The sequence below is a fragment of the Drosophila mojavensis genome, unplaced genomic scaffold, assembly GCF_018153725.1.
Source record: "Drosophila mojavensis isolate 15081-1352.22 unplaced genomic scaffold, ASM1815372v1 contig_74, whole genome shotgun sequence".
Taxonomy (NCBI): Eukaryota; Metazoa; Arthropoda; class Insecta; order Diptera; family Drosophilidae; genus Drosophila; species Drosophila mojavensis.
The window spans coordinates 4,555,113-4,579,752 of record NW_025318899.1 but is presented as its reverse complement, the minus strand read 5'-3'; the positions used below and the strand labels follow the sequence as shown (position 1 = coordinate 4,579,752).

The 24,640-nt window shown below is 43.1% G+C and overlaps 6 protein-coding genes across 9 annotated transcripts; 2 read left to right on the top strand and 4 right to left on the bottom strand.

Annotated features, from left to right (window-relative positions):
• Positions 1-36: 36 nt before the first annotated feature.
• LOC6581417 (ankyrin-3) lies at positions 37-3,801 on the bottom strand. The gene is made up of 5 exons (XM_002007111.4): positions 2,964-3,801; positions 2,617-2,904; positions 2,217-2,549; positions 2,052-2,155; positions 37-1,987 (listed from the first exon to the last, which is right to left on the bottom strand). The coding sequence occupies exons 1-5, from the start codon at positions 3,487-3,489 to the stop codon at positions 1,100-1,102; spliced, it is 2,139 nt and encodes a 712-aa protein (XP_002007147.1). The 5' UTR covers positions 3,490-3,801; the 3' UTR covers positions 37-1,099.
• An 89-nt stretch (positions 3,802-3,890) lies between these two features.
• LOC6581416 (DNA polymerase delta subunit 2) lies at positions 3,891-5,308 on the top strand. The gene has a single exon (XM_002007110.4). The coding sequence runs from the start codon at positions 3,976-3,978 to the stop codon at positions 5,272-5,274; it is 1,299 nt and encodes a 432-aa protein (XP_002007146.1). The 5' UTR covers positions 3,891-3,975; the 3' UTR covers positions 5,275-5,308.
• Positions 5,284-5,712, bottom strand: LOC6581415 (U6 snRNA-associated Sm-like protein LSm8). Its single transcript, XM_002007109.4, has one exon. The coding sequence runs from the start codon at positions 5,618-5,620 to the stop codon at positions 5,333-5,335; it is 288 nt and encodes a 95-aa protein (XP_002007145.1). The 5' UTR covers positions 5,621-5,712; the 3' UTR covers positions 5,284-5,332.
• Positions 5,713-5,816: 104 nt separating this feature from the next.
• LOC6581414 (39S ribosomal protein L46, mitochondrial) lies at positions 5,817-6,771 on the top strand. The gene has a single exon (XM_002007108.4). The coding sequence runs from the start codon at positions 5,916-5,918 to the stop codon at positions 6,702-6,704; it is 789 nt and encodes a 262-aa protein (XP_002007144.1). The 5' UTR covers positions 5,817-5,915; the 3' UTR covers positions 6,705-6,771.
• A 995-nt stretch (positions 6,772-7,766) lies between these two features.
• Positions 7,767-24,581, bottom strand: LOC6581413 (spectrin alpha chain). 4 transcript variants are annotated; one of them, XM_015161811.3, is made up of 8 exons: positions 24,492-24,581; positions 14,087-18,205; positions 13,397-13,474; positions 10,624-12,547; positions 9,960-10,563; positions 9,732-9,761; positions 8,036-8,636; positions 7,767-7,967 (listed from the first exon to the last, which is right to left on the bottom strand). In XM_015161811.3, exons 2-8 carry the CDS (start codon positions 18,074-18,076, stop codon positions 7,839-7,841), a joined length of 7,356 nt encoding a protein of 2,451 aa, XP_015017297.2. In that variant the 5' UTR covers positions 18,077-18,205; positions 24,492-24,581; the 3' UTR covers positions 7,767-7,838. The 4 variants fall into 4 exon arrangements, with proteins under 4 accessions (XP_015017297.2, XP_002007143.2, XP_015017298.2 ...); XM_002007107.4 differs by lacking the exon at positions 9,732-9,761; XM_015161812.3 differs by lacking the exon at positions 13,397-13,474.
• LOC6581412 (protein disks lost) lies at positions 18,812-24,579 on the bottom strand. The gene is made up of 2 exons (XM_002007106.4): positions 24,492-24,579; positions 18,812-22,654 (listed from the first exon to the last, which is right to left on the bottom strand). The coding sequence occupies exon 2, from the start codon at positions 22,544-22,546 to the stop codon at positions 18,896-18,898; it is 3,651 nt and encodes a 1,216-aa protein (XP_002007142.2). The 5' UTR covers positions 22,547-22,654; positions 24,492-24,579; the 3' UTR covers positions 18,812-18,895.
• Positions 24,582-24,640: the final 59 nt, after the last annotated feature.

Below are 24,640 nucleotides of genomic sequence, written 5' to 3'. Positions count from 1 at the left end.
CCAGTTCGATTGGCTATTTGAAAGATCCGTTTTGCATATTTGTGTGTGTTTTATTTTTATTTAATTTGCCGATATCGCTATCGGATCCAATTCGATTGCAAATGACATTACAGATCAGATTAACAATGTTTGTTTTAAGCAACAATAATTACAATAATAATTATTAATATATATATATACATAAATATATATATTTATGTATGTATAACACTTGTTAAATTGCCTTCAAATATACAATATTCTAAAAAGAGAACCCCGAATTGTTCATCAAAAAACAGCCTTAACTTTATGCAGATGTCTATAGATGTAAATGTGTGTGTTTTTTGAGAGAGAGAGAGAGAGTTAGTGTTTTACTGTTATTTGGGTTCTTTGTAGGCATAAGAAATAGCTTAAGGGCGAGGGTGGGCCGTAAAAGTTATACAATTGAATATTTCACAATACATATTTTAGTTATGAGCGTTTTGAACAATAGATTCATATAAAAGAAATTGCACATGTTTGATTTAAATGTTTTTTTTTTTTTTTTTTTTTTTTTTTGTAGGTACATTTAAGCGTTTTCATATCTTACTTTCATAATAATTATATAATGCATGGATACATGTACATATAGGTATATCATAACAGTATGTAACATATTACATAAAGCTACTAACCCATTGAACAGATAGATGGGACATCTACAACAAATTCTATCAACAGAAATAATCTTGATTTTGTCATTCTCGTAAATTATGCAAAGGTTAACTTGTTCCTACTAGCGAACGAAGTCTTCAACTATTTTGCAATATCTCACACTCAAACGAGAAAGAGTGTATGTGCCTCTAGAGTAAGCAGAGATTGGCTATCCCGCTCAAACTCACTAGGCTTATGCCTCTCAGCAGATATGCTCTCCGAATTGAGGGAGCCAATTAAATATTTCGTGTGTCCCATTTAAGTGTTGTATGGTTAGTGATATATGTATGTATGTAGCTTAAAGGGCAACAAAACAAAACAATTGCAATAATGATTGGTTGCAGTTGATTCTAATTAGTCATTGGTCGTTAAAGGGTTAACATTCGACGACGCTCTATGTAGATAATATATCAATTGCTTGCACTTGTTATCTTTCAAATTGCAGCACATAATCCTTTAGCGGACCCGGCAAATTCAAACGATTTATATTCTGCGCCAGCTTGCGGTTCATCGCCTCGTAAATGGCCATGCGTGCCAGCTGCTTAAGACTGCGAGGCTTTCGATAGAGCGTGGAGATGAGGGCAATTAGTTGTTCGGTCTTTTTGTTGGGCACTTGGGCAACGTAGAAATTGTGCAAAGACTTGAGGCAATTGTAGAGCGGATCGTGCTCCATGGTTAGATAGAAGAGATGAATGATGCGCGTGAATGTCAGCTGCGGATCGTTGAGTATAAATTCTTTTTTCGTTATCAGTATAATATAGTAGAAAAGCAGATAGCGTGAATTTGTGCGAAACGAATTGCGAAACGTATTGTCACCCAGTGCAGCAGCTGCGGCGCCGCCGCCACCACCCGCCCCACCTGCTGCTCCACCTCCAGCAGCACCGGCACCAGGACCAGCTCCAGCGCCACCAAGTGCTTCGCCATAGCTGGCAATTTCGCTGGAGAAAATTGCAATGCCCGGTGTTGTTTTGCTGCTCAACACAATATTTGGGTCGGCTCCATATTGAATGAGCGTTAGGGTTAATTCATATATGCATTCCATATCCTGGCAAGTGCGCACGTTCTGGACCATATCCATAACGGCCTGCAGAATGTGCTGATATGTTTTGTTGCAGTCCAAGCCGTGCTGCAGCAGCAGCAGCAATATATTCTTGATAAAATCAAAGTTTGTGCGTTTCTGTGCATCACAGTTAAGCGTAAAATTCTCACTGACCGTAAAGACCAGCACGTGCAAAGGCTTCAAATTGGCTCTATACGAGCAATTGGGATTTGCGCCATGTTGTAACAAGATGCGAATGCAATTCAAATAGCAGACCTAAAAAGTATGTGAAACTATTATATCATATCTCGGTGTGGGCCGACAAGCGGAGAAAACTTACCTTCATTGAATGCGTAAAGTGATGTAGGTGATCTTTGTTAATCAAAGGCACCAACAACACCATTATGGGCACTGAACCATCACGGCCCACAATGTTTGGATCACCTACAGAGAGAATGTAGAAAAAGATATTATTGTTGACGACTGAGTACTTTTTAAAACTTACCATCTTCTCTGATTAGCATATTGAGCAGCTCGTAGCAAACCTCCCAATCACGTAAATGACGAAATACACATGCCATGGCACTGTTGCCTGCCTGATTGATTGAGGGCTTAGCGCCACTCTGCAACAAAAATCTTACCAAATGCAATACATCCCATTTGCTCCATTTATCATAGCCATAACGTGCCTCCTCTAAAGCATAGCGCACAATCAATGCGTGCAGAGGCGTGTTGCCCAACGAGTCGGGTGCATTTATCAACTCCTTGCATCCCCGATCAAGCAATATACGCAATGTGGCCTGCGTATCCTCAGCAGATTTGCGAGCGGCAAATATGACTGCAATAGAGAAGTTATTATTAAATAATACTTTGATAAACATTTAGTGAGTTGATCTTAGACGCACCAACATGCAGTAGGGTCATTTGCTGTGTGCAGGTTCGCACTGTGGTTATTGCACCGTGTTGTATAAGCAGCTCGAGAAAGCGTCCATCATGGAGCACAGCATGGTGTATGGGGTAATACTCATCCATTATCAGGTTTATCTCCTCGGAGCGTGTCACCACAAGCTGTTGCACACAATTCCAAGCGCCACGCTCACAGGCCAAGTGAAGCAAGGGTTTCTTAGCCCTAAATGGTATCCAAGGCTCCTCCATCTTTTGCGTCATCATGCTTAGCACATTATACTGATCGCCTAATAAGAAAAAATGAACCGTTAAAAGATTAATTAATGTCAGTAACATTTATATATACCGTCGATAGCATAGCAGAGAGCATTCTGTAACTTCGTATTTAGCCTTTCGCTCACATCGTCCACATTGCTATGCCACTTTCCGCTCTCCTCGCAGTTGTGCGAATGTGCGCCGGGAAAACACATTCGTGTATCGGCATCAATGCGAGCTCCATGCCTTAGCAACAGCTCCACACATTCTTCATAGCCACGGAGCGTGGCAATGTGCAATGGCAGGGAGCAGGGTGCTCGATTAACGTCCGGTCGATGGCGATGGAGCAGCCATTTGGTGAGATCGATGTGATTGAGTCCAACGCTGCGCTGCAGTATATTGTAGCCGCAGTCGTCATGTATGACCAGGATATTCTCATTTTTGGGTATTTGTATTAGCAGGCTCTCTAGAGTTTGCAGTGAGATTTTTGGATTGGCACGCAGTATTTCGAAAAGCGTTTGAATTTTCTCCTCTGTCGCCTTGGAGACCTTATGGCCATCACGATGTGAGAGCAATGCCGAGCCCGAACGAAACACTTGGCTCACCGAGCCGCCCATATCTCTCAGTCGCCTCTGTCCAGCCAGCCAGCTAGCCAGACGGGAGTCTCACAAATTGAGATTCGGAATTGGTGCTATGCGTAAAAAATCAATACAGAGAAAGAGCGTGCATGCATTCACTCTAATCAACACTTGGCACTACACACGCGCAGCTTTAGACTTTGCCATTCATAGTTGAACATGTTGCCTGCGTTCTTATTGATCGAAAACATTGTTTAAATGCATTTAATAAGCGTTTTATTGCAAACACCCAAAACTTTTTCTACGCTGCAAATTGTAAACGAGTTGATCTGATTATCAGCTGGTCGTCGATTGCCATCGATTCGTCTACCCATGTACCAGGGCTACATTGCAGGCACATCGAAGAGATACCATCGATACCAGCGTTCATGGTTCACCATTGACCATCTCTAATTGCATTGTGTTTTGTTGGCGCGTAAATGCTGAATGTGTTACAAAAGTTACTGAATAAATAAACAATTCAATATGGCCAAACGTTTAAGCTGTGCCTACGAGAACTTGAGCAGCTCATACCTGCTGACAACCACCGATTATCAGAAGCAGTTCTGCCATTTGTACACTCACCGCTTGGCAGAAATGACGCGGCTGTTGACGCCGCTTGCTCTAAAGGAATGGGGCACACAGGTGCCCATAATGAAGTTGTGCGAGCTGCGAGGCGAACAGAACGTGCAGTGCATCATCATTGGAACCATATACAAGCATCAAGCGCACAAGCCAAGCATATTGCGAGACATCTCCGAGGAGAATCAGCTGGCTCCACAGCCGCAAAGACAAAATTACTCTGAACCGGAGGACAAGCTTATTCTAGAGGATGAGCTCCAGCGAGTGCGACTGCAGGGCGGCGAATTTTTAGAGTCCCATAAGCTGGCCACAGGCATCGTTTGTGCTGTTAAGGGTGACACAGACAGTGAGGGATTCTTTAATGTGGAGAAGATACTCTTCCTGGAGAGTGGACCACAGAAGCCGCTGACTGTAAAACGTAACAGCAAATTGATTCTAATCTCTGGCTTGGATCAATTGCAGTCCCATAACTTTGTAGACGCCTTGAATATGTTTCAATACTGGCTGAGCGGATGCTTTGACAATAAGTCTGAGGCCCAGTCCCAAGTGCGACTCATTGTGGCGGGCAACTCCGTGCGAAGCTCGGCTATGGCCCATGTACCGACCCTTCAAGTGGCGCGGCATCAAGCGAATGCAAATGATACTGTCCAAGCAATTAGCCAACTGGACAGCTGGTTTGCATCGTGGGCAAAAGCTATTCACGTGGACGTGATGCCTGGAGCTTACGATCCAGCCAATTTTATGCTGCCGCAGCAGCCCTTTCACAAGTGTATGTTCCCACTGGCCGCCCAGTTGTCATCTTTTCAATCTGTGACCAATCCTTATATCTGTCGACTGGATAGCGCTCTTGTAGTGGGAACTGCTGGTCAGAACATCACCGATTTACTAAGGAGTACTGCGCTGGACTCCTCACTCGAAGCTCTTCGCTGCACGCTTAAATGGGGTCACGTAGCTCCCACTGCGCCGGACACCTTGGCGTGCTACCCGTACATAAGCAGCGATCCGTTCATAATGAAGGAATGTCCACACGTTTACTTTGCGGGTAACTGTGAAAAGTTTGAAACGGATTTGCATGTTGGCTCCGGGGGAAAGCGAACGCGACTTGTCTGCTTGCCAAGCTTCTCGAAAACGCAGAGCGTTGCCGTCATAGATTTGGCGACTCTCGATTGCCGCCAAATCAAATTTAGTGTAGAAACAGAATAGCTATATCAATAAATATCAAAATTTCATCAATTTATTCGAACTATATCTACGTTTACAATTAATGCACAACTGGTCCCAGTGGCTCGCCTTTGATGTTTGCCAAATCCAGCCGGGAATCGATGGTGTCATCTATCAGTCCAATAACAGCGATGTTGTCGCCACGAATTATGTGAAGACCCAGCACAATTTGCTCAATGCCTGACGTTGTTGAGAAAACGCGCTCATGGCATTCGTCGATGATTATATTTATGGTCTGGTCAAAGCCTTTCAGGGTCCCTATGAAGTTGCGTCCATCTGCCGTGATAATGGAGACCGTGTGGTTGATGTAGGACTCCAAACCAGACATTTTGTCAGCTCTTACAGCGAACTTCTCAAATTATTTAAATAAAAGCAACGCAAGTGTTCGTCCTCGCAAAACGTTTGGAATTGTTATCGAGCTCCAGAAAGAACTCAATTAATTTATCGACTCTATCGAAGCAGCTGTTTTCCTACAACTGCAAGCGATGTTTTGACCAACTGGTAAATATTGCTATCGCTATTACTATCGCAAGCAGATCAGCTGTTCGGTATTCGCCTTATGCTCATGTAATCGAAGAGGCACATTATTTTGCTTATTAAAAAGTTAAAATTAAGACTTAAAAATGCTACGTCGCCTCACGCTAATCAGTGCTAAGCAACTGACCCGCTCACAGTCGACTTCGACACAAGGCGCCAAGGAAAAATGGGATCTATATGCTGGTATTCTGGTCGAAAGGTTACCCGTGGTATCAAAGACATTAAATCCTTTGGAGCGTCAATTTCAAGATCTTCTGTCTCAAGTGGAGTACGAGAACAGTCTTAAATCTGATTTTGAGCTAAAGCATGAGCGTGATTTGCTGCAGAAGGAGCTAATTAAGCAGGGTAAAGTGCAAGTGGATCTTGACGACTCGGTGGCCAAGCAAACAGCCCAAGATCTGAAAGATGCGTACAAGGAGGAGCTGAAGAAGTTTCAAGTCGCCCCGCGTACTACACCCGATGATGCTGCCAATAAGCTTACTTCCACAGATCGTTGCCTAGAGGACACGCTTTATTTGGTTGTCAAGCAAAAGCTTGGGGAGCAGGAGCATTTCGTGCTACCGCAGGGACTGCGCAAGGATGGCGAATCCATGCGACAGACGGCGGAACGTGTGCTGAGCGAACGCTGTGGCAAAGATCTGCAAGTACTCTTCTATGGCAATGCGCCGGTTGGCTTCCACAAATATAAATATCCCAGCAAGCAGAGGTCGGAAAGCGTTGGAGCCAAAATATTCTTCTATCGCGCATCGCTGCGTGCCGGAAATGTGAATGTGGAGCAGCAAGCGGTCCCATACGAATGGCTGCCCAAGGAGACGCTAAACAAAAAAATAAATAATGCTAAATATGCAGAAAGCATAAACAAATTCTTGATATAATTTATATTAATACATGTATGAACGAAGGTGGTCTGAAAAATAAACTATAATGATAGACAAAATAAAAGAGTTATTTAATTGTATAAACTTTTCTGCAAAAAACTGTAATCAAACTCTTCAGACCATCCTATGCATTTGTTCACTTCCTTTTCCAAATAGCTAAATAAAAATGTCTTTTACCAATTAACAAATTTTTACACATTTTCATTTTGAATATTCGAAACTCCAATTTTATTTTAATTTTCTTTTTTGTTTCAATAAGATGCTTGCAGTAAAACAGTATTTATATTTTTAGACATCCAACAATATTTATTCTTTCCAGAAAATTTTTTTATTTTGCCTATATTTTTTCCCATATTTTACCATATATCAGACAGTAAAAACTCGGCTTTGACAATTCCCTTTTTATTTTACTACTTCAATTCAATTATTTCAAAATAAAAACACATTAACTTTTAACATTTTTAGACATGCAGCAATATATTTTTATTTGCAAATTTATTTGAAGTGTAAATAGAGGCAAATAGTAATATATATATTTTTTTAAATAAATATTTTCGCTTTGTATATATTTTTTTTTTGTTTTGCATATTTTACTACTTGCATTTCGTATAAGTTGCCGATCATAAAAACTGAAAGTTTGTAGTTATTGGTTTTCGGTATTATAAATTGTGATAGATATTTAGCCAATATTTGGATAGTTATATTGCAAGCGAAACTTTTAGATTATGTAATTTTATTGCATACGATTTCACATTTAAGAGCATTTTGTAAATATTTTTACTGAGACTAAGTTTTTATTATGTCAAAGAGTTAAGATATTTTTCGGTTTTTTGTTTTTGGGCTATATAAAGACAAATACATAAATGCAAAAGCTACCAATATATAAAGTTCTATAGCTGTCAGCTATGTGTAGAAAATATAAATTATTATTGTTATATAGCGGCCAGCTTATGTCAGCTTCTGTTCATGTTTTTTGGGTTCATTGTGGCATTTTTACTTAAATAAGCATAAATTGCATTCTGTTAGACTTAATCACTAGAAAATTATCATCGAAAATAATCGTGTAAATATATATGTGTATATTTTTGTTTAGAAATATATTGTAAGACATTTTCTCAGGCGCATCGAAATTTAATTCTGGAATAGCGTTCGCGTAAAATCTATGTAATCTAAAGCATCCTTGATGGGCTGGCCAGAACGCGGTTCGGTGAAGGGTTTCATACGCTGAACACAATAGTCGGCCATGTCCTTGGTAAGATTCTAAAGTAGTAAAAGAATATACATTTAATAAATATTCATTTATAATGGGTATATCCAACGAAACTTACGCAATAGAGCTCCTCCTTGGTGACATAGGGACGATCGGCGGCGGTGATGGCGCGGAAAGCATTCTCGATTTCTTCGTAGGATTGCACATTCTCTGTTTCCTTGGAAATCATGAAGGCAATGTACTCCTGCAAGGAAACGTAGCCATCGCGATTGGGATCGACAACATCGAGAATGGCCTCGAACTCGGGATCTGGTTGACCCTCCTCCACCATGGGCAGATCGTAGCCAAGGGCGCGAAGGCATGACTTGAATTCCTGATGATTCAATTTGCCGCTCTTATCCTTGTCGAAGTGCTTGAACATCATGGAGAATTCCTTGAGCGAATCCTCTGAGACGCCCGAATGATTGCGTGCCTGTATCTGTTGCTCCAAATTATGTTGCATACGCATCGATAGTTGATCCAATTGATCCCATTGCTGTGCCAAACCTACAGTCGAGTGTTCCGTATAGCGGTTATCCAAAATCAAATGCTCCTCCAATAGGGCGCCCAGTTCCTCGATCTTCTTTAGATCCACACGACGGGCACGCACCTCCGTGGCCTTGACGCGAAGCGCCTCCAGTTGCTGCTCCAATGAACCAGAGCCTTCCATCATCGAAGTTCTGTTTCGCAAAATTTGTTTGTAAATTTTTGTATTCAAAGTAGAAAAGCGTTTCATTAGTAAAGCACAAAGCATTTTTTAAATATATAAATTTGTTGTATAATGGTTTATAATGCATATAAGAAAAGCAAATCTTGTTAGAGGTCTGTGGTTAAGGGCGGCAGTTTTATTGTTTTTTAAATTCTTCTAATACTTTTTTGTTGTCCTTTAATATATACAGGTGTTGTAGTCGGTTTTACGAGTGTGTGTACGAATTTTAAAAAGGTTTGCCAAACAATTTTCTAAAACTTCGTCAGCAAAGACATTCAAAAGTTAAGCAGAGCGTTTGATTTTTCTTTATTAAATTTTGTAATAAAAAAAAAATAAACTTTTGGCATTTACAAATATCGTATATTTAAGCCAATTATTAAAGAATGATTTTGAATTGTTTAAATGGGGGATTTCAAAAAACTTTTGGCATACAAGATATCGATCAAAAAATTTTCTGCGCTCAAAAAAAAAAGTTTGTTTTTTATTATAATTTTTTTTTTTTATTTATATATATTCAGCAACTAATTATGGCAAAACATCACTATGAAGCGAGTTAAACAAAAATAAGCCAACATATATTTTGTTAAAGCTAATTAAACGAAAAGGTTGAATGCAAAATTCGCTTTTACTACTGTTGTTTTCTTGTATGCTACTTTTTTACATGCTGCATTTAAATTGTTTTTTATTGATTGCAATAGGAAAACAAAAGTTAGAAAGAGAATTTGGACTGAATCGAACGCTAAATTGATCGATAGTTAAGAAATCGTTTGATTTATCGATGCTAAATGCTGCTTGAACTAGAACTAGATTTTGCATTAAATATAATATCTTGGTTTTTCTAAGTTAAATATATATGTACAGAGTATAGGAGAAGCTAGAAGCTAACTCCATATACAAGTTTTTAATTTTTGCTGTTAGTTGAGCAACGCGCAGCGGTTAAACTTTTAGCCAGACAGAAACAGAAATAGAAACGGAAACAAAACAATAATGAGAAACAAAAGACGAGAAACACTAAGGAAATTTCAACGCAGAGTTGCGGATGTCCCTCTCGTTTCTTCTTAATTACCCTTGACGATTATAACCCAGCATATAATATCTAGAAAAACAGAATTGAGCATTTCAGTTACGAAATTATTTGAGATTTAACGAAATTACGCGAGATTTCACAGAGAGTGACCACAAGAGTTGTTTTCGTTAACAAGAATTGAATTTAATTGGATTGGATGAAGGAATGAAGTTACCGACACCAATAGTAAAATACTAGACAGGACTGGGAATGGAGTCGTTCACTCACCTTGTTTCGGTTAGCCATTGATGGAAGAGATTTGCGTGCTTGGCGAATTCCTTGCGCAGCTTGTCGTTCTCCTCCTGTCGCTTGGCCTCCTTGGCAAGTTCGCCATCGCGTTCCTCTATGATCTTTTGCAGATTACGCCAGGTCTCCTCAAGAGCTTCCATGGTGAACCAGGTGTACGGATTCGGTCCAACATTAAAGCTCTTGATCTTCTGGTCGAGTGCTGCCAATGCCTTAAAGTCCGCTTCGGCCGATGAAAGAGACGCTTGGAATTGGGCGTGGGCATCACGCAGCGCGCGTATTTCTTCGATCGAATTGCAGCGAACAGGATCTGTGAGATCCTCCTCGGCATTTTCGAACCAAGAATTGAAGGCCGAAGCTTTCTTGGCAAATGTCAAATAGAGTTCCTCGATTTGGCGGAATTGCTCCTGCATGGCCAGCAAACGTTGCTTCCTCGTGTCCGATGCATCGCGCAGCTTCTGCCAACGTGCAATCACATCGCCATGACGCTTCAATATAGCCGGCGACTGAGCATGATTGGCATTAATCAGTTGATCCTTCAGAGCGCTAATATTGTGAATGCCCTCCTGTTCAAAGGCATTGAGACCTACAAAGGATTCACATTCAGTAATCGTTTACTATTGAGTCGGGAATTGATATCTATTACCTGCATCGAATGTCTCTTGCTTCGTCAATAGCGTTTGCACAGTGGACAAATCACGTCCATACTCATCGGATCTCACATAGTTCTCCTTGTCATCGATCCAGCTCTCAACAACATCCGCCTTCCACATGAACTGCAAGTACGCCGAGTTGTCCAACAAGGCGCCCTTGCGACGAGCGGCCAGAGCGTTTAGGTTATCCAGCTTGTTACGCAGCTGCTGGCAACGTTGTCCAATGGATTCGCCATGATGATTCTTGGCCTCAACCAGGTCGCTGCCCTGCTCACAGATTAGCGAGCAGCGGTCCTTGTGGGCAGCAAAGTCCGTCTCGAAAGCGTCATGCTTCTTCAAGAGACCCTGGACAGCGGCCATGGAATCACCATAATCCTCCACAGAGAGCAATTGCTGCTTCTCGGTGATCCAGGCTTCCTCCTCTTCGACCTGGGCCAGGAATTGCTGATAGGTGAGCGACTCGTCCAGCTTTTTGCCGCGAGTGGCAGCCAAATTCTTGAGTTCTGCCCAAGCCTGATTCAAGGCCTTCAAACGTTGCTCAATTTCGGGAACACCCAAATTGGACACATCCATGAGCTTCTCGCCGGCCTCTTGAACAGCTTGAATAGCCGGCTCATGGGAGGCCAACTCAGCTTCGAGACGCTTGTGCTTCTTCTTTAGATTCTGCACGCCAGTTAAATCGCGTCCATAATCATCGGAGCCGACGAGCAGCTTCTTCTCCTTGATCCAGCTCTCCTCGTCGGCAATGTCGCGGAAGAATTGATGCAGAGTCAGTGCCTCATTGAGACGCGCTTGACGATGGGCAGCAAGATTACAGATGCGTTCGTAGCGTTCGTTAATGCTTTGACGCTTCTCCTGGATGCCAGCAGTATCGAATTGACCGCTCTCGACCAAGGAATCGGCCTGGTTGTTCATGTCCTTGATGCGGTCTTCGTGCGCAACGATATCCGCTTCGACCAACTGATGTTTCTTCATTAGGTTTTGTACGGATGCCAAATCCTTACCAGAATCCTCAGTGGTCAACAAACTCTCGACCTCGCCCAACCAGAAATCCAAATCCTTGACAGCAGCGATATACGTCCTCTGCTTGTTGGCCTCCTTTAGCTTCAGCGACTTCTCAGTCGTCTTATGGGTCAAATATTCCCACTGATCAGCTATTTGAGTCAAACGCTTCTGCACCGCATCCTCCGATCCGCTGCACTGCTTCTTGTCAATCAAATTGCCGCCCATTGCCAGCACGCTCTGAATACGATCTGCATTGGCAGCCAGCTCCGCTTCGAAGGCTTGATGCTTCTGATGCTTCGACTGAATGTTTGCTGGATCCTTGTAGCTTTCCTCAGTTGCCAGCTGCAGTTTCTCTGCAATCCAGTTCTCGATCTCATCGGCATCGCGTGAGAATTGCTGCAACGTTTGCTCATCGCCCAAGCGGGAACGCTTCTCGATGAGACCCTCCTTCAGATGACGCCAGCGCTCGAGCACCTGCTTGCGCTTATCATCTACCAAATTGGAGGCATAATGATTCTGGGCAATCAGTTGATCGGCAACAGTTTGCAATGCAGCGATCTTCTGCTCATGTCCATTGATTGCCTTATCGAAGTCCTCGTGCTTCTTGATCAACGCCTCCACATTACCACCAGCGTTGGCATCGTCATCTGCATTGAGGAATGCCTCGCGAGCAGACATCCAGGACTCAGCCAATTCACAGTCGCGCATGTAGAGCTGCAAATCGAGGTTTTGCTCCAGTTGCAAACGGCGCTCGGTCCAGGCCTTCTCCAAATCTTCGCGTGCCTTAGCCAAATCCTCAATCTTCTCCTTAATATCAGGCGAAGCATAATGATTAGCCTGCAACAGCTCGTTGCCAAACTGCTCGAAGGCTCCGAAAGTTCCAGCACGGGCATCAATCTCCGTGCGATGTTCCTATATTTAATAATTAAAATGCATTAGTCTTAAAGCTTTAGTTGAATCTTAGATTTTGGTAAGGTATAAACGCCGGGTTAGAACAACAAGAAATTATTTTAATTGGCTGTTTGTTGTATTCGTTGCAGCTTCTAATACAGATTAGTCAAAAAACCAAATACGGCGAACAGAAACATAAAGTTGACAAATGATATGCAAGGTGACTGCGAGTCGATGAATGTGTACAGAATGTGATTGGAGTCAGTAGATCATTAAGGAGTCGCAGCTCATCAACGATACAAACTATCGAGTCAGTCGAGAAGGATTCGTGCAGCGAAACGAATTGTTTGTATGTTAAGTTGTCCAGAAATTGTTTGAAAATAATTTAAGCATGTCTTAGTCTGCAGTCCTTAAAGGCGATTATCAATGACATATGGGTTGATGACTGAAAATGAAAGGTTTATATGATTTTTTTGGGTGTTCTTGTATACCAGAGCTGTGTTTATCGTAGTATTTCAGAATATTAAGTGTTATTTTATAAACATTTGTGTATAAATACAGAACACAGGTTATTCAACTCCAACTGCCGATTCACAAGTGGGCTCCTCTAAGGGTAACATTGTGAATAGCCAGAAGTCATAAAGAAGAGAGCATTTTCTAGTGAAAGCTTTAGCTGAACGAGCTTTTGTGACAACAGCCAAAAATCGTTTAAAATACAAAAAGAAGAAAAGGTAAGAACATACAACGCACAATGATATATAAACACGGGATGATATGGATAAGTAAGATATTGTATTATAATGATGATAATGATGCTGTTGATGATCATGTTGCTGATGTCGATGATGATGATGGCTTACGAACAACTACCTCGTCGCCGGATATTGATGCACCTGTCGCTGGGGCGGAGCTGCTGCCCAGCGTGAACTCAATTTCAGCACGATGTGCCTGTGTGTATTTAAAGATGAAAAATAATACCAGGGATGCATATAGTTTATGTTTATATTGTCATGAACCATGAACCATTATTGTTGTTGTTGTTGTTTGTTTGATTGTTTGTTGTTATAGTTGTTGTTGATTGCAGTAGACGTTGAGTTGAGAGTTTGAATTGAATTGGATTGATGACGTGATTTAAGATTTGGTTTCGGGTGGAGGCATTGACATTGACAATACCCCGCAAAACAAAACAAAAGAATGCACAGAGAAAATCAGAATTAAATGAAAATATTCAACGGGGAGCAGGAAATGGAACCATAATAATATTCACTTAACATATTACGATTCCATACATAACAAAATCAAATATATCTTCAGATAGTCAAAGATTCAAGAAACCGTTGCAGTCGATCATATATATATCGAGGTATATCGATAAGATTAAAAAGCTTTAAAATTATGCAAATGTTAACGTAAATCAACGGATTTCGAGAGATTTTGAAGTTAATTACATATATCGATATATATACAAATGGATTACAACGTTCATTGAAGAAATAAAAACTCAAGGCAGATGAAATAATTAAATGGGAATTTTGAAATCAAATTAAAACAAAGGCCCACCTGATGACGTTCGATAAGAGCTTCGGCTCCCGTTACATCATTGGCCAGCTCATCGGAGGTAACCAGACTCATCATGGAGTTGATCCAGGCGAGCAGATCGCGATAGTCGCTGAGGAATCGCTGCAGATCGTACGAGTCGAGAAGCTTCTCTTTGCGGGCTGTCGACTTGGTGATGATCTGATCCCACATCTCGTTGATCTCCTTCTGCTTGGCATAAGTCTGCTCAGCGGTATCTGGATGCGACTGCATCAAGCGGTTTGCGGTCTCATCCAATTGGCGAATCTTGTCACGTAGGGCAGCCAGGTCACGTTCAACACCTTCGTGTTTGCGCTGAAGCGTCTGGACGCTACGCAAATCCTTGCCAAGATCATCGTTGTTCAGGGCATTCGCCTTCTCGGCAATCCAATCCTTGGTCTCATCAATGTCGCGATGGAATCGCTGCACCTCATGGGCGGAGCCCAACTGGCTAGCCTTCTCGGCTGTCAACGTTTGCAGATTGTTCCACTTCTCGTTAAGATCCTGCATCTGAGTCTGGATCTTCAGAGCTGCTTCCGTTTGTCCCAACGATGTCAGCTGAACTGCAATCTCATTCATGTTAGCCAAACGCACTTCGTTGGCCTTTAGATCATCATTGAAGTCATCGAATTTCTTCTGCAACACTTCCACTTCCTCCAGATCCTCGCCCACCACATCAGCAATCTGGGCATGATTTTCCTTGTCGCGGATCCATTGAGCCAAATCTGCGGCTTCACGGACCAGCACATAAGCCTTCACCGTCTCATTGAGCTTATTCTGACGCTCACGTGCGAGGGCTAGAAGATTATCATACTGGGAGTTGATCTGGTTCTGGCGCTTGGCAATCGAATGGTTGTCCACCAGATTTTGCTGCGATGCACTGAGTCCAGCCTCGATTTTCTTGATGTAGGCAGCGGGCACGAAGCCCTGACGATCATTGACCTCAACCTTCCACCAATCCTTATTGTTGGAGTTCAGGAGGGTCAGAACATCACCCTTCTTCATGGACACCTCACGTGGCGACTTCTCCGAGTAATCGTAGAGAGCAACGACACACTCCTTGCCAGTAATGTCCACGACGGGCGTCTCCTGTTGCCGGCAGTTCTTGGCCTGCTCCTGCAGCGCCTGAATCGTGTTGCCAAAGGCTTCCAGATCGGAGACAAGTGCCTCGTGCTTCTTGAGAAGTGCCTCTGATGAATCCTCATCTTTACCATAGTCGTTGCCCGTGGCAATGGGTTCCTTTTCACGCATCCAGGACTCCGCCTCGTTGGCATCAGCAAAGTATTGATGTGCCTGCAACGAATCATCCAGATCCTGCTTGCGTTGATTCGACTTTTCCTTGAGGGTGTTCCACTGCTCCTGCAGCGCTTCGAGACGCTGACGAATGTCCTCGCTGGCAAATGGCTGATCCTTAAGCATATTTTCGCCAGAGCTAATGACGTTGAGGAGTCGCGCCTCATGGTTGTTAATCTCGGCCAGAACAGCTTGATGTTTCTTGATCAAATTTTGCACGCCAATCAAATCGCGACCGCGATTGGTCGATGCTGCAATTGGTTCCTTCTCACGGATCCAGGCAGCTTCATCCTCCAAGTCGCGGAACAGCTGCTGCACCTGCAGTGAATCCAACAGATGTTGCTTGCGTTCAGCCATTGGAGCAGCCAGAGCAGCATAGCGTGCCGAAAGATTTCCCTCCTTGTTGCGAATGTTATCGGAATCAAAGTGTCCAGATTCAATGAATTTATTAGCTGCCACATTGATGTTCTCGATACGATCCTGATGAGCCATAACATCAGCCTCGAGCAAAGCGTGCTTCTTCTGCAGATTCTGCACGGAGGTCAAATCCTTGCCATGATCCTCGGAGAGCAGCTGACCCTCAATCTCGCTGAGCCACAGCTCAATGTCCTCAATGGTACGATTGAACTGCTGCTGCTGGCAGGCTTCATTCAGCTTGGTGCCCTTCTTATCGGATGCCTGCACCAATGTCTCCCACAGCACAACAATCTCTTGCATACGCGTATTGATCTGATCCGCTGCATAATGCTTCTTCTCGATCAGCTCGCTGCCCACATTGGTGATGTCCTCGATGCGTGACTTATTCGCATTCAGCTCATGCTCAAAGTTCTGGTGCTTCTGCATTTTACCATTCAGATTTGTTGGATCCAGGTAAGAATCATCCGTGGCAAACTTCAGTTTTTCACTGATCCAACCCTTGGTCTCATCGCAATCCCGTTCGAATTGCTGATAGCGATTCGAGTCCTCAAGCAGCTGGCGACGCTTTGCAGACTTCTCCTGCAGTGCAGCGCGGCGAGCGAGGAGCATCTGTCGACGCTGAGCCACATCATCGGCGGCATAATGCTGACCATCGATGAGTTTGGTGGCAAAGATGTCCAGTGCCTTGATCTTCTCCTCCTGGGCAGCGAGACTCTTCTCGAAATCTTCGTGCTTCTTAATCAAAGCTTCCACAGAGTCGAGGGAGTCTCCCAAATCCTCGTTGGCCAGGAATGCCTCTTGCTTGGCCATCCAGGTATCGGCCTGTTCAGTGTCTCGGTAGAACAGTTGCAAGTCCATGCATTGCTCATACAGAATTCGACGATCCTCCCACAAAGACAGCAGCGAGCTCTTATCGTTCTCCAGTGCAGCCAACTTCTCTTGAATCTCAGCTGCAGCATAGTGCTCACGCTCCAAGAGTTTCCTGCCCGACTCGGTGGTCAATTTGAAGCTATCCTCACGTGCATCGATTTCGCCTTTATGCTCTTGATGACGCTCCAACAGAGCCTCAGCTCCAGCTACATCCTTAGCTAGCTCGTCGGCTGAGATGATGGCCTTCATGTTATTGATCCACGATACCAGATCACGGAAATCGGCCAGGAATCGATGTAGATAGTAAGACTCGTCCAGTTTTTGTTTGCGCTCTCGAGCCTTAGCCGTCAAGCTCTGCCAGTAGTTGGCGATCTCTGCCTGCTTATCCCTGATCTGATCGCTATGATCCGCGTGGATAGAGCACAATCGCTGTGCCTCGGCGCCCAGTGTGGAGACCTTATCCTCCAGAGCAGCCAAATCGCGTTCAACTCCCTCATGCTTGCGCTGCAGAGCCTGTACGCTGGCCAAATCTCGTCCATAATCATCAGAGGACAAAACCACATCCTTTTCGGCAATCCAAGCGACAGTCTCGTCCGCATCACGATTGAAGCGTTGGATCTCATGGGCTCCGAAGAGCTTCTCTTGGCGAACAATGGCCAATTGCTTCAGACGCTGCCAAGCCTCATTAAGTTCCTCCTTGCGTTTGGTTATGGTATCCCGCTCTGGGTGGCCATCCTGGATAAGCTTATCGGCCAATTGGTTTACCTCGGTAACACGATATTCCTGCGAGGCCATGTCCTTTTGGAACTCATCGAATTTACGCTGCAGCACCTCGACATGCTCAAGATCCTGACCAAACTCATCAGCAGTCACAAAGGTCTCTTTGTCCTTGATCCAGAACATCACTTCCTCGCATTGACGCAAAAATTGAACGAGGACCAACGCTTGCTGCAGCTTCAGGCCCTTTTCAGCCAAACGGCTGAGCAGTAGCTCCCATAGTTGATGCAGTTCATCCAGACGCCGTTGAATAGTCTCCGATGCAAAGTGCTGCTGATTGATCATCTCCTGACCGGTATTATCCAGCGATACGATCGCATTGCTATGCGCGGAGACCTCAGCCTCGAATGCCTGGTGCTTTTGAATCTTTGCCTGCAGATTGGTTGGATCCCGGTAGCTTTCCTCGCTGGCTGCCTGGAGTTTCTCATGTATCCAGGACTCAAGCTCATCGGCATCCCGCTTGAAGTATTGAAATCGACGCGAATCTTCAAGCTTTTCACGCTTCTGTCGTGTCTCGATTTTGAATTCATTATAACGCGAGAGCACCTGCTCACGACGCTCCTGAATATCCTCGACCGTCTCGAGGATCTTCACCTCTTTTGGCGTAAAGTTTTCCATACTGGGTTCTTCTCGTTAAGTTCGTTAAGTTTAATATTCGTTCGTAGTTGGTAGTGATTCTTTAATTTAATTTAATACTGCTGCCTGGTTGCTCATCAAATATGTCTGCCAAAGTTCGCCCGTGCACAACTAAAATGAAATAGAACAAAATAGAGTAAGCAACAATTAATTTCAATTGGGCTTAGAAACAGAGAGAATCCCCGTTGATTGCATAATCAGCGTTCGCATTTTACAAAATTAGCACAATGACACACTCATACAAACACACTGACAGACACAGGCAGAGACAGAGAGGAACAGAGATAGCGAAAACAAAACATAGCTTTCATGAATACATACAAACACATTACGCAGTTCTCACATGCACAGTGGTTGAAAACTGAGCTAAACTGAAACATCTCAATGCCGTCTACTCGTATTTGCAACATATTTGCATTAAATGGTAAAATTGTTCAAATACAATTTTTACACATATACACATACCCTGTATCGTATATAAGCTCTACCAATGCTGGAATGTTCTTAATCTGCGACATACCAAAGATAACTGACTGTTTCTATATGTTTGTCCCGCTGCTTACCTGGTAACCTCGCACACACACACACCTATTTATCGTGTTTCATTTCACACCGTCAAATTCGTCAAGTTGACGTAATCGGCCAATTCATGTATCGATAAGCGGCGCTCTTATCTTATCGATTTCCTACAGAGCACACAAAAAGGAAAAGCTCAAATGCTTGTGCAAAAAATAGAGTTTATTCACAGCAACTAACAATTTTATGATAAATGCAAAGAATGATATAATAATAACTTTAAGCTTAAAAACTATCCAAATCTTGCGACAAATCCGCTAACACTTCCATAAACAAATGCGATTTTCCGTCGTCATCGTCGTTACTTTTATCGTTATCGGAGTGATCTTTGGACAATTGATGGAGCACCTGTGACAACGCTTTCCACACAGGCGGAGTCCAATTCTCCTTGAAGAGCGGCAAAAATAACTGATTGAGGTGATCGATGCCGAGCACGCGAGCTTTCAGCATAGCGTGAAGCAGATGGTGGAGTAACTGGAAGCTCGAAGGATCGGAGCTGAGCTCCTGTACAAAGCTGATGCTGAGCAGGCTTTCGAGAAAGGCAGGTATTGCCTCATCAGTGCCACGCACTTGAGGTGTTAGCCACACCTCGCAGCTAGTACTGATGACGTTCTCGGTTAACAAATGTGGCTGACGGAATATGAGTAATTGTAACAGGCGCACCAATACAGATCCAATCAGCTGGTAGAAATAGCTGGGCAGTTGCTTAAGTTGAACGGCCTCTTTCGTCCTTCCGAGCAATCCTTGCAAATCACTCATATAACACAAATATTCGGGTCTCAAGCTGAGGCAGTGTACCCATTGCTGTAGCTCATGTAGTATACCGGACAAACTAAGTCCATTCGCATCAGTTAGGCACATTTCATTGGAAGTTCCACTGCTGCTGGTAGCCTGATTGTTATTCTTGTTCGCTCGACACACCTTGATGGCCACCTCCTGCAAATCACCGTGGTAAAAATTAGATTGTATGACGCTCGTTTCTAGCCACTGCTGTATCTGTGGCTCAGCCTGCTGCCTAATCAAATGGCTATAAGTGCGACGCACTACCTCATGAGTGTTAAGGGGCAACAGAGCCATTAAAGATTGTTCGATGCGTTTCTCTAACATTGCAGGCACTTGCTCTGACCATTGTTGAGAGGCTTGAATGCGTGCCTGTTGATAAATGCGTTGCAGCTCACGTTGCACCTCTTGCTCTTGCGTGGACCTAATCCCATTGACAAGCGCATCGGCTGCAGCCTTGGAGGGCAGGAGTATTGTTTGCTGGGCATCCTTGACCACACACTTAAAGCTGCGCTCTGTAACAAACTCCAATAGACGTCGCATGGAAGCGTTCTGTGAGTGTAGAAAGGCGTCCACCAATTTGCGTTGCTTTTGCTCCGATGACATAGCTTCCACAGTCTGCAAAGGATCAACTGTTTCCTCTGGTTTACTATGCGCAGATTGCAACTTCTTGCTTCCACTCAGCTGTTCCAGTCGAGTGGTTATATAACGAAAGCGTCCACTCCGCTGCACTTGTCGCTGCGAGGGAGTAATGGAGACACAAAACTCATGAAGAAAGGGACACGCCACTGGGAGGAGCTGCTCGAGCAGTGCTGCTGCCTGTCCCTTATACGAAATGCTCAGACTATGCAGGCAATCGGCGACCAATGCTGCACTTGCTCCACTTAAGGATTTGGCGCTCCTTTGACTGTAGTAGCCACTGCTGAGCGCTGGCTGAGATTCCAATAGCCAACCGAGGCAGATACGTATAATAAAGAACTGCGGATTTTGATTAGCAACCACGCCTTCATACAGCGCATAGAGCAATTCCAGCGTAGCCACCGCAGCAGGAAGCTGCAGTGTGACCACATCTAACATGGCCAAATACTGCACCAGCCAGGGCAACGTGATGAGTAGTTTGTCTTGGCGCATGGCTCGCTCAAGATGGGTGCGCATCTCAAACGGTGGCTGGAACTGGCGACGCAGCTGTAGTTGTTGCGGGCAGGCATAAGCAGTGGGCGATCGATTGTAGGGGAAGGCGCAAACATACCCTAGAAATTTAGCCAACATAAGCAATTCTGCAAGAGCCTGTGGTCGTACGATAAACGGAGACTGAACTACCTCGCCATCGTCCTCGTCTTCGGCTTGAAGCGGCAGCAACTCAAAACTGGAATCATTATGGCGCAACAATTGGACATAGAGCGCCAGCTGGAGCTGTACTAGAAATGCCAAGGATCCACATTCGCTAATAAAATCACGAAAGAAGGCTTGCGTGCGTGGAAACTGATCCTCAACGCTTGAATTGCTGGTAATCAGACGCTGGGCCAGTCTGTTGAGACGCTGCTGGTCAAGCTTCAGACCCAGTTCTTCGGGTGATTCGTGCGTCTCACCACTGGACATGAGCAGCTGGCTGACAAACAGTTTGGCAAAGTGCGCCATATTTACAGCATGCTCAGACTGCCTGAAGATCTCTCGCACGCATTGACGCAAATCTCTGCCAAAACAGAAGAGGCGATTAAGATGTAGTTGCTCCCACTGCTTGAGCGCCTTGTAAAAAAGATCTCGCTGGGTCTTAAATGCACCGAACTCCTGTTGGCTAGGAAAATTATCACGTGAATCTTTCTCGTGCTGGTAGTAGACATTTTGCTGAGGATTTTGTGTGTCGGGAAATAGCTCCCGCTTGCTCTTTAACTGCTGTTTCTGTTGACAGGACAGTTCCAGTTGTTCCTGCATCTCTTTGGAGAGCAAAGACAAACGCTCATGCTGGAGCAGCACACCCAGAGATTTACGATCCACCTGCAATAGCAGCTCCTGCTGTTGCTCCAGTAATTGAACGGCAAAGTAAATGCATTCCTTGTAGCCCGTTAGTAGGGCGAGAGGTGCATCCGAGTCAGACTTTCTTGGACTCGCATCAGACTCGATGTTGCGTATATTAAGTAATTGCAGTACAAAGCTTATCTCACTCAATACATTTGGAACAAGATTCAAGTCCATGAGCAATGAGTAGATGCTAGCTAGCACTTGAAGCCTCTTGGCTTGGCTAACATCCTCCAAGCTGACTGGCTCTAAAGGTCGAATTTCTTTCTCTCTTTCTCGTTCTCTTTCCTGTTCAACTGGCGCTTCACTTTTGATTTCCTGCCTGCGTAGTAGCAATGTCTTCCTTGCCTCCAATTCCAGTTCAGCGCCTTGGCTGCGATCCAATTCACAGCTCTGCGACAGACGCAACAAATTGTTCTCGTTGCTAAACGAGCTGGTGTCGCCAAAGGAAATGCACGAAGACGCATTCTTGCTGATTGTCATAGGAACCACACGTCGACGTGGTTTTTGAGATTTATTGTGTGCACAATCTTGTGCGGTATTTGATTGTGGCGTTAGCGGCTTCTTCCTTGCACGTTGTTGACTATGATTGGGCGTTGTATTGACCAAAAAGTCACCTAGACAAAAGCTGCCACCGGAAACGCTTCCACCTCCTCCACTGCGATTCGAGGGTCGTTCGTTGCTATGCGGTGTACTGTTGAATTGGCCACCAGTGGAACGACGCCCCTGTGAATTCTGTCGCACAGGCGTGGACACATTGCCAATGCTCAGTTGACTAAGTTGAGATTCATTCAGTTCCTGATCTGTTTCTGTGGGTGGCCTTGGTTGGCGTACAGGCGTTTGACTTTTGGGCGTCTCCGATTCGTTGCTTAAACTGTTACGAAAATGCTGCTCTGTGTGTTGACGTAGTGCAGCCAAATAGTAAATAGCGAAATCTTCTAGGCCACTCTGCCCTCCCTGAAAGTGAGCGTTGAACTTTTCTGGCAGTTGATTCAATTCGATAGGTTCGAGTTTATTTAGTAGATGCTTTAAATGCTGCTCCGGCTCCAATTCCAGTTCCTGTTCTTCCGCTTGCTCCATTCTGTTTTGTTTTTATTTATACATATGTGTCGCTAGGTTTTTGTTTATATTACGTTCAAGCGCTCGTTCTCACAAAACATTTTTCTCTCTTTCCCTCAGGCCCCGTTCCTGCAACGGAAGATGAGAGAAGAGAAATTTTGCTTGTACGCTCTTTGTATTTGTCTTGATTTCATTCATTGTGAATATATTTATTTATTTGTTGGAGACTTTCAATTTTGCCACTTTTTTTTTTTTTTTTTTTTTTTAACACTCACGCATACAAAAGTAACGAAACTATTTTTAAAGAACGAACTAAATTCAGATTCAGATTTATGCCGAAATTTTCGAGAAGTTTTACTTGAGCAAATTATATATAAAATTAATTAGAATAGTTATTTAGTATATAGTGTATATTAAATTAAGTAAGATAGAATTAAATATTGTTTACATGCATTTAAATAGAAAAAAATCACAAACGTTAACTTTTTTCATGATTTATTTTTACCATTATATCTTTTAAAGAAATAAATGTTAGTAAATAAATATTAATAGGAAAGCTAGATTATTGTTATTATATAGATTTTATACAAAACCATTAGAAATTATTTTATATACCCAGCATTTAATGTGTAGTGCAAATTCTTAATTAATAGAATACGAATAATTTTCTAATAAGAGAATTCGAAGAGAGCTGAAATCAGTAGTTAGAAAAACATTTTCAATTGGCTCTACTTAAATGACATCATCAGCCATGGGAGTAGTCTTACAGTAGGGTTGGACAAACAAATACATAAATATCAAAATTTAATATTTTCACGCGACTCGTTTACGCCATCGCCCTAATGCACGGCAGGAAATTGAAGAAGAAAATTTACCCTAGGCTCGGATTCAGGGTTCGTATATTGAAAGCAGCCATACAAAAGTCGTATACAGATACACACATACACACACGTTTTTAAACAAACACAAACAAATTGAAAGCAATTGTAACTGTTTATGGCGTGGTATAATAAACAAAAACAACATTCACCAAAAGAGAGAAAGAGAGAGAGAGAGACAAACTGAGAGGGGGATAAGTTCGAGACTCCATATCACCGTTGTACATTTTTGTTTGGAATGCGAGAAGAGCAAACGTGCTCTCTTTTTAAATACAATCACAAACACAGACCTCACATATGAGCACCATACAGCAAAGCGGCGGCAACATACATTCATACATACATACATTAATTGAAGTGTCTATCAGAAATAGCTGGATGACGTAATGCGCACAAATTGGAATTATGAGCAATGAATGGATATTTTGAATGTCAAAATAAAAAAATAACCAATTAGCGCTATAAAATTATACATTTTTAAATGTATAACTCTTTGCTTTTTCTCTTTTTGTACGGTACGGTACCGGCAATTTAAACACAATATTGCGCAACGTGATCCTACGTAAACAAGACGTTGAGAGTGTCAAGGACATTCATTATTACAAACAGGTATTGAGAAAATCAAATAAGAGGCAAACAAAATAATGGGGTTGCCATCTTTTTAAAACAACACCAAAATACATCTCTTTTGCTTGTGTCCGTGCCTGCTCTCCATCTTTCTATCTCTCTCGCTTTCTCTCAACTGAAGTTGCGGCACAACCCGATGACGTATACACAACACACACACACACATATGAACGTGCTTAAAAAATGGTTCATATGCAGCATAGATACAGAATTTCACACTCATTACACACTTTCCAAATGGAAGTAATGTAAGAAAATCACTTTCAGTTATCTTTTAACAATTTAATAGTGGCATTGTGCACACATTGAAAGCATAATTAGATTTTCTCGATATAAAAACGAGGGTGTGGCGTTGACCCGAAAAATTTTCACTACTACACACACACACGCAAGCCGATTTTCAAATGCAATTTAAAGCTATGTGGTCGATAATTGTGCAAATAAAACTATGTGTAACTTACACTTTGGACCTTGCTCAACCGCTTTACAAAGAAATTTGTTGGTTTAACTATTGATTTTCAACTTTTTACTTAATTTTTTACGCAGCGCTTTAATTTTCACACGAACTGCACGGGAATACTTTACTGAATGTAGTGTACTAGAGGTGGGG